Source organism: Sinocyclocheilus grahami, unplaced genomic scaffold (assembly GCF_001515645.1).
Source record: "Sinocyclocheilus grahami isolate Dianchi unplaced genomic scaffold, SAMN03320097.WGS_v1.1 scaffold139.1, whole genome shotgun sequence".
NCBI lineage: Eukaryota > Metazoa > Chordata > Actinopteri > Cypriniformes > Cyprinidae > Sinocyclocheilus > Sinocyclocheilus grahami.
In genome coordinates this window covers 210,127-219,478 of record NW_015505318.1, presented here as the reverse complement: position 1 = coordinate 219,478, position 9,352 = coordinate 210,127, and the positions used below count along the sequence as shown (strand labels likewise).

At 36.8% G+C, this 9,352-nt stretch overlaps 1 protein-coding gene and 1 long non-coding RNA gene across 2 annotated transcripts in view; one reads left to right on the top strand and one right to left on the bottom strand.

Annotated features, from left to right (window-relative positions):
* Positions 1-37: 37 nt before the first annotated feature.
* Positions 38-7,091, top strand: LOC107591206 (uncharacterized). Its single transcript, XR_001609861.1, has 3 exons — positions 38-78; positions 5,549-5,698; positions 6,886-7,091. It is a non-coding gene; the product is annotated as an uncharacterized lncRNA (long non-coding RNA).
* Positions 7,092-8,777: 1,686 nt separating this feature from the next.
* LOC107591257 (catenin delta-2-like) overlaps positions 8,778-9,352 on the bottom strand; it is a 162,157-nt gene continuing 161,582 nt past the window's right edge. Inside the window, exon 15 of the mRNA XM_016280372.1 lies at positions 8,778-9,137. Coding sequence (XP_016135858.1) covers positions 8,877-9,137 — 261 coding nt within the window. The 3' untranslated portion in view covers positions 8,778-8,876. The remainder of the gene's footprint in view (positions 9,138-9,352) is intronic.

The window sequence follows — 9,352 nt, the reverse complement described above, 5'->3', positions numbered from 1 at the left end:
AGGCTCTAAACATTCACGTATTTTAATGAAATATTCCTGAGAACAAGTTTTCCAGGATGGACTTTTCGGACTATAAAGGTAAAAATGAAACGGTCTCTTTTTAAACTCCAATTAATGCGTTTTCTGTCACCATTATTTGACTTGTTTTGTCGCTGAAGCTGCTGTTAAAACGCGCGGGGTTTCTGTGACTTTGCCAAACACGTGATTAAGGAACGTCGGGAATGGGTGTCTGTAAGATTCTAGCCGTGACATTCTAACTTCGTTTCTCTCTGTTCAAGTTGTATCGAAGTGGGGTTTAATAACTCGCTTCTAAATTACAAATGTGAAACGGTGCTTACCTGGGGTTAAAAGCGGGGTTTAGAACTAAGAAACCCGGTTAAGCGCAGTGTGAAAATCCTGTGTTACATTTTATTAAAGCAAAAATGTGTATGGGAAACTCTAGCAGACATAATAATAGGGAATCTTATCAAACAATTATGTCTGGGAAAAAATTTGTCAAGAAATCCTGACAGTGCTGGTGCTCATATCACTACAGCTGGTTGACATATTGCATTATATTAGATGATGCAAAGCTGCAATTAAGAGAGAGAGAGAGAGAAAGAAACATTATTTTAACAATCAGAAATACAGTGAATGTGATTTTAATGGTAAGTTACGTTTACTCTATGAGGAAAGGGAATCATGTCAGTTTTACACAAGTACACAACACAAGGGGTTCCTCTCATTAAACGTTTTGGAATGCATAGCCTATTTGAGATCATTGTCCTATATGCTTTATATTAACCCCTGTGTTATTGTGTGCAGAATCATATAGATATCATATCAAAGGGGTCAGAGTTTGGCCCAAGGCTATTCAAGTCTGAAGCTGCGATGCAAACACAATTTCTCAGTTTTCTCAGTAAATCAAGTTTTGTTCTTCACAAGTGCATAAATCAGTTGTTCGATATATAAATCGGAGGTATTTGCCCTTATCTATAGCACTCTCTGTGGCAGATGTTGAGCTGCATTGATGAATTTACACTGAGGTGAATCATGACCACTAGAGGGGAGACTAATGCTTTAATAATAATGACAGGAGTCTTCATTTTGAAACAATCCACACAAGCAAGCCTTATGTAATGGTACTTTTTAAAGCAGCTGATAAAATAACGCAAACAGCCATAACTGCATACGAATCAATATCTGATCAAATATTTTGGAGCAGAATTCTGCATTTGTAGCATCAGATGCTGTCCATAATTGCTAGGTGAAGTATCCCGTCATTAAAGGATATACATCAGTGACCACAAAAAGCCTAGTGTGTTCTGGGTTTAAGAAAACAGTTGTCGTACAGGGCAAGGCAATCAAACCGTTATGGTTTTAGGACCTACAGGAGCTGCTGATCTGAGCCTGACAGAGGCAGTATTTGATTGTTATATATCACTCACAGGTTGAAGAGCTGTATTGTGCAGAGAAAGTTGTGGCAGTAATGTCTGGCTCTGTCAATAAGCACTATGACGTTCACATTGGATGTATCATGGGAGACTGATGGGAGCTTTATGTAACCTTTAGCTTGCATGCTCTAATAACCATACTGTTCTGATTATTATGGAGGACTCTTAAAGATTGAGTTTCTTTGTGACAACCTATCAAGATGTCCTCATAGTGTATAATTTCACCCCCTCCTCATTTTCAGAACATATTAAGCACATTTCCTCCACAATTCTTATTACTGTAATGTCTGGTCATTTCAGTATTTTTAAGTAATTATTATTACTGTAATAGTCATTGTTTTTTTGACAGTAAAACAATTGCTTTGCTATTATAAAAAAAAAAAACAATATATATATTTTCATGGTTCATATTAAAGATAGAATAAAATAAATTCATAAAACATATATTGTTTTTACATAAATATAATTGTGTTTATAAAAAATAAAGTATAATTGTAGCATTTGTTGAAGAGCATTTAATGTTTATAAAGTGTATAAAGTGACTTGACATGTGGCCAAGTATGGTGACCCATACTCAGAATTAGTGCTCTGCATTTACCCATCCAAAGTGCACACACAAACCGTGAACACACACCCGGAGCAGTGGGCAGCCATTTATGCTGCGGCGCCCGGGGAGCAGTTGGGGGTTCGGTGCCTTGCTCAAGGGCACCTCAGTCGTGGTATTGAAGGTGGGAGAGAGTGCGCTGTACATTCACTCCCCCCCACCTACAATTCCTGCCGGTACAAGACTCGAACCCACAACCTTTGGGTTATGAGTCCGACTCTCTAACCATTAGGCCACGACTTTTAAATACTTTATTTTAGTATTTAAATTATGTAAACATTTCAAATACATTGAAAAAAATTGGTGTAGAAGCAATTTTCACTTAGAAATTGCTAGTAAATTTCACCGATAATTATAAAGAAATGGCAAGACACGTTGAATTAAAGATAACTGAAATATTTCCTTGTAAAACAAGGAATTCAATAAGTTTTATTTACAACTTCCGAAAAATGTTACAATGTACAGCTGTTTTACTGCAATACAGTAAAACAATGACTATTATAAAAATCATGATAAAATGTAATCTTAATTTCATGTTATTAGATTAAGATTGTATTTTACATTACAGTAATGACAACTATGGAGAATGAGTTTAATTGTTCTGAAAATGGTTACAATACAAATCATTATAATAGCAGACTTTTTGGGGGTGTCCTGAACTCCTTTTGATATTCCCTTGTACATGAAAAAGAAACTATTGGTCATTTTGTTGGGAAATTACTGATTTAATCAGGTCTGGCACAAAAATGTAGCATCTGACATTCACGGATGCCTATTAAACCCTGTTCAGTCTGTCCAGACTCTAGAATGAATCCTGACAAAATTCATTTTCCCTTCATGAATAATTTCATCTGCAGTGGGCTGATGATCCTTTTATTTAACTTTTGTCCACACAGAAATAGATTTTGTGCCAAATCTGTATTTTGGACTCTAATTCATGGATGTGTCAACCGTATGGAAGAGAGATGGGTTTCGAGTTCTTGCCGTATTTGCCCTGGTGTAAAATGAATCACATTGTTCAATTGAAGACCTATTTTCATGCCACATTAGATTATAATCCCACAGTGTGAGGCGGCGCACACTGAAAATGAAACTTTGGTACATATTGAACACTTAATCATCGCATGGGTTCATGGGAAATAGAGCTATTCTGCACACCCTCTGAATTTAATTTTACAACTTCACAGAGCCGAGGGGATGAGACAGCGAGGGTCTGACACTGAGTGTTGCATTGAAATATTTCAACCTGTGAGTCAGAAACACTTACAGGTTACTGTAACGGAGACAGGCAGTCTACAATTGCAAACATTCAGACTAATATATCCCAGAATTCAAGTCTGCAAATAATGTTAATCTAATTATTGACTTGATAATGTTTGTAAGTCTAGACTCACAAATCTAATAATGGACTCCAGATGAGGAGACTTTTGTTTTATGATATGCAAGACTGAAGCCAAAAAATTCAATTTTTCCTTCCCGCAGTACTTTGCTTGTCAGTGAGGGTCCTGATACACTGAAAAATAAAGGCTCCAAAGGTTTTTTTTTTTTTTGCAGCGATGCAATAGAAGAACCTTTTTTGGTTCCCCAAAGAACCTTTCAGTCAACAGTTCTTAAATGAACCATTTTGAAGGACATTTTAAAAATCTAAAGAACCTTTTTCTAGTATAAAGAAACTTTTCTGCATTTGAAAGGTTCTCTGGATGTTGGAGGTTAGGACCATCGAAGCCAATAAAGAACCTTTATTTAATAAGCATACAGATTGCACAATACCTTAAAATAAAGGGTTCAAAAGGGGGATTAAAGAACCTTTTGTGCAATGGAAGGTATGTTAAAGTTTCTTTGTGGAACCAGATGCTAATAAATAACCCTTATTTTTAAGGGTTTACTACATACAATATTTCTTCTGCCATTATACTCTACCGTTCAAAGGGGGTCAGTTAAGATTTTGAAAGAATTAATACATGTATTCATCAAGAACACATTCAATTAATCAAGTGAGTATAAGCATACAGATTGCACAATACCTTAAAATAAAGGGTTCAAAAGGGGGATTAAAGAACCTTTTGTGCAATGGAAGGTATGTTAAAGTTTCTTTGTGGAACCAGATGCTAATAAATGACCCTTATTTTTAAGGGTTTACTACATACAATATTTCTTCTGCCATTATACTCTACCGTTCAAAGGGGGTCAGTTAAGATTTTGAAAGAATTAATACATGTATTCATCAAGAACACATTCAATTAATCAAGTGATAGTAAAAACAAAAGTTTCCTATTTCAAATAAATGCTATTCTTTTGAATGTTCTATTCATCAAAGAACCCCGAAAAAGAAATGATCAGGGTTTCCATAAAAATATTAAGCAACACAACAATTTTCACAATTAATAACAATAGTTAATGTTTCTTGAGCACCAAATCAGCATTTTAAACTGATTTATAGGATCATCTGAGACTGAAGATTGGAGACATGGCTGCTGAAAATTCAGCTTTGCCATCACAGGAATAAATTACATTTTAAAATATATATAAAAAAGCTGTTTTGCATTGTAATAATATTTCACAGTATTACTGTTTACTGTATTTTTAATCAAATCAATGCAGCCTTGGTCATTAAAACCATTAAAAATCTCACTTAACCCAAACTTAAGAACTGAAGTGTATGGATAATATTCAGTGATCAATAAATTTCATTGACTTTTCCGACATTCCCAGTCAACTCATGTGTACTTGCTTGTAAGGAATCCTTTTATTAGAGATCGCTGAGGTAGATTTCCAGTTGTATGTCAGGAAAAAAAATCTTTTAAAAAATAGATTTCAACAAGGACACTTACTAGTGTACAAATGTCTCCAATAAAACCCTCAGCGGACAGGCTGATGTTATCACGATCGCTCGAGGACAAGTTTTACACCAGCTACTATATCTAGCTGATGCAATATTACAGAGCAGAGCAAAAACGAGAAAAATATGTGGCTTTTCCCTGACTTTTACTTCGGAATCCATTTTAAAATTCCCTTGCATTGCCATGACCATCAGGACCCTCATTCTTGTGCCACAGACCAAAACACACATCTCATTTCTGTCTCTCCTGTGCTGGATGGAGGAACTCTGTCCCTGAAAGCAGAGAAGTAATGACAATACTCATACTGACAGGAAATGAGCAGATAGAGTCCGTCTCAAAGGGCTACATTTAAGGTGCCTGTTACTTAATCCCCATAATGCCTCGCCAGGCATGAGCCGCCACATCCTCCTTCTCTAAGAGGAGAATCCATCCTGTGTGCTTATTTATTTCCTCTCCCGCTACAGGTAATAACAGGTACAGGCCCTCTCTTCACGTCTGTTTGCCCATGTGCGAATTGTTGGGTTGCTGAAATCGGCGCAAGAGGCCCCTGTTGTACATCATGCAAAGCCTGCTGGGGATGTAATGCTCTGAAACTGTGCTCTCCGCTGAGCTATGGATTATGGTTAGGATTCAAAGCCAGCATCTTTTGCTTCTGTTTTCCTGTTTCCTAGGGAACGCTCCGTAGTCTCTTTCATCACGGTGATAGAACATTCAGATGGCTGTGGATCTGACAATACCGCACCCGGCTGGAAGTGGTGGAAGAGCGGATCAATAAAAGGAATTGTGGGTATCTGGCAAGAGGTTCTTTGTAATCCTACTTGGTGAGTCTCCAAATGTTTAAAAGACATATACAATGCTATTATGAATATATAAAACACATACAGTAATACCATTAACCTAATACAAAACCACATTAATGTGGACAATTTAGGCTTGCAGAAATGTTATGGTTTAAAGGGGAGGAGGGGGGGGTGACATTATTAATGAAGAGACTTGACAACAACAGTTCTCGGTTTCCTGTTTATACACAAAAAACTCATAAACAGTCATAGGCAGTTGGCATGGCAATGAACAAAGGATACTTACACGTGAAAATATTCTACATTGTTTTGGATAACCCGCTGCATTTTGGTTGAACTTATCCTTTAAGTGCGTTCATGAATAATTATTTTTAATTAATTTTTGTCCAAATAAATAAATAAATAATAAATAAAACACAATGTTTAGAATCAAACTGCCCTACATTATTGGCCACCTTTAAATTGTCAGGAGTGACAACTAGTGTTGGAGTAACTAGTTATAACGGAATTACATAATTTAATTACAAAATAAACTGTAATCTGTTAAATTACTGAGAAAAATTGTGTAATTAATTTATGGTTACTTATGAAACTGTTAAAGATTACAAAGGGGGTAACATCTGAATATTTTCACACACAGATATGATTGAGTTCTTTCCTAAATTGCATTGACTGCTCTAAAACATGAGACACCAGTGTTTGAGTTTAGGACACAAATTTCAAAATATATAAAATTTTTAGGTAAAAAATTACCGTAGAGGGCCAGAAGGTTAAATACATTTAAATACAGGAGTGAATCCCCAAATTATTATTATTTCTTTGCGTATGGAACAGAACTCGCTCTCGAAACTGCGATGACTATAGTAGCCTAACCATAGCAGCATTCTGGCGTCATGTTTTTGTTATCTGCTATTTTTAACTATATAATATTACAACGACCAAAGTTATGTTTTGCGATTTTAACTAAACCACAGTTTACAGAGCCATCGTGTTTTAAGTTGGGATGGTTGCTTTGCAGAGTGAGCTCAGTTATGAAAAGCATCGCTTATTAAGCGTCTTTGGGCTTGGCTCATAAAGCGATTAATTTCATGGAGATAATAAAGTAGGCACGTGCAGGTTGCGATATTTTGGTATGTTGTTTATTTCCAAGATAACACTTTTGGTTTATTTAAGTTTATTATAGGCTTGTTCTTATTCTTTTTTTATAGCAAGATTTGGCAACACTGAGTCAAGACGTACCTCCTTCGCTGTGATTTCTTGCACCACAACACTGATACGCATTTAAATACATCATTAAAAACTAATTGTTCAGTTCGGTTCTGTATACACAGCATGAATTTCTGCAAATGTGGTTGTCACTACCTGCATTTTTCAGAAGTCAATTCGGTTGTAGAATGTGGTTGTCACTTCCTTACTAAAGTGAATTACTGAACTGTGTGTACAAAAAGCACTAAGAGGTGAATTGACAACCGAATTTAGCTGCAGCGTGTACATGGCCATAGTGTGGTGAAACTTACTCCATAGCGCCAAGCAGTGTAACTGCGGCGGTGTAACTGCAGAATAAATGCAGAATTGTTCGGATGTGAAAATGATTTTGTGGCATATCTACTGGACATAAGAAAACGGCTCCAAATCACAAAGAGTAATTTATTGTCCTGACATCAGAACATCATCCAAATCCAGCGTGATTATTTTAGTAGCTTGGTAACAACACAACTGGGATCAGGTCAACATTTCAAGTTTCATTTTCTCTTTTCTCTGTTGGAATCAATACATGAAGGTAAACAGAATCGTTTTTCTTTTTTTGTACAAGTCTTTTCTGGTTTGTTTCTTTCAGTGACACTGACATCAACAAATAAAAATTATATAGATCTATATTTATATTCATATTTATATATTTATCATTCTCTATTAACATCGCAGTGTAGCAGTTCATCATCTCTGGTCAAGTCAAACAGAAGAAGCCACCTGTCAGAAACAAAGCCTCTCATAGCAAACACTGATCGACATACAGCACACACTCAACTAACATTGAGAGACAGGGGTTTTTTGTACATCTTTGGAGGGAATTAAGCTCGCAAAGTTACATTTTGCCCTCCTGGTAGTATTCCAGTGTTTTCTAGATGTCGCTTAATTCCAGTAAAACACACTTATGAACAAAAAAACGCAGGTACAAATCGAAGAAGTAACTAACTGAAAAACTTAAAAATGTCTCTAGTGCTTATTGAAGAGATTTTAAAATTTGGCACAGTCACTTAGCACGGAAAACTGAGATCAAGGTCTAAAACAGACAGTTTTCCTGCAAATATGGATGACAAATAGCCGCATTTAGTTTTATTCAACACTGAGTCAAGAAAGAAAAAAGTGAAATTGAAAAAAGAATCTGTCAAAAATCTACATCTATTTTTGTAGGCAGTGAGAAAGCACTTGATCGACGAGGAGAGGAGAGTGGAACGATGCTCCGGTCTTCGTCTGCTTTTGTTTTAGTTGCCACAGACATATTCACGTTTTCAGAACGAACGATACTGGCATTTACATCCTTGTTCTTCGAATGTAATTTTGGGGAAGGGACACTGAAGGTTAAACACATCTCTCAGAGGATTCTTTTTTTTTTTTTTTGTCTTTTTCTTGTACTGTAAAACAAATACCCAAAGCCATGGGAAGAACCGAGTGGTCTGTGTAATTACACAATGCACTTATGCATCTCTTTAATGTACACCAAATACTTTACATCGAATTAAAAAAGATCAAATAAAAATAGTGTGGAAAATGTGTAAAGGAAAAAGCTTTTGATCCACCGTGACGCCAAATAAATGAAAAGAAAGTTTTGAAAATAGTGAAAAGCTGTTCCCGTAGCTCGTTTTACAAACTTAATTTTCTTGTGCTTCCATACCTCGCCTTCCTCTGCTATAATTCAGTTTTTTTTCCCTCTACACTTTTCAAACACCTTTCAATACAAACCCACTTTCTACTCCAAAGGTTAAGCTTTCACTTCTCTTTAAAGTATGTGCTCTCTCTCATCTCATGCATTCTTTCTCTCTGTCAAGGCCTTCTTTTCTCTCTCGCTTTCTTTCTTTCTTTTTTTGCTCAACTCCGCTCATATTCGCCATGGAACCAGCTTAGACTAACAAAACTCGCTGAAAAATGTTTTGGGATATGCATGCACATGCAGTTTCCCGGCCTCTACGTGCTCGAAGTCCTAAACCCAAGAGTCGGGGGACGCGGGGTAGTGACTCGTTTCGTAGTTGAGTTCGCTATAGGGCCGGGCGGCAGAGTAGAAGTCCACGTAATTCCCGGTGGACTTGAGTCCCAGGTGCATATTCAGATCTGTGGCGGGAGGTGGGCGATGGACCTGATCCTCAAAAAATGGCCCCTCAAAGTCCCTGGTGGAGTTTTGATAGATGGGGTACGCCTCGTAGTCATTGCGCGGTGGCTCCTGTGGTGCGGGCGGCACTGGGATCTGAGGTGAAAGAAGGATTTGTGAGTGAAATTGATCAACTTCTCACATCTCAAATTTGGGAGGAAGAGGCAGCTGTTGTGCTTCCAAACACATTGATTTGGAGCCGATGTTCTTTTATATTGTACAAGGCTCAACAATAAGGATGGCCCAGTGCTTTATCATACATTATTTGATACTGTACACACATTACGCCTTGCAAACACAAACATTTAGTT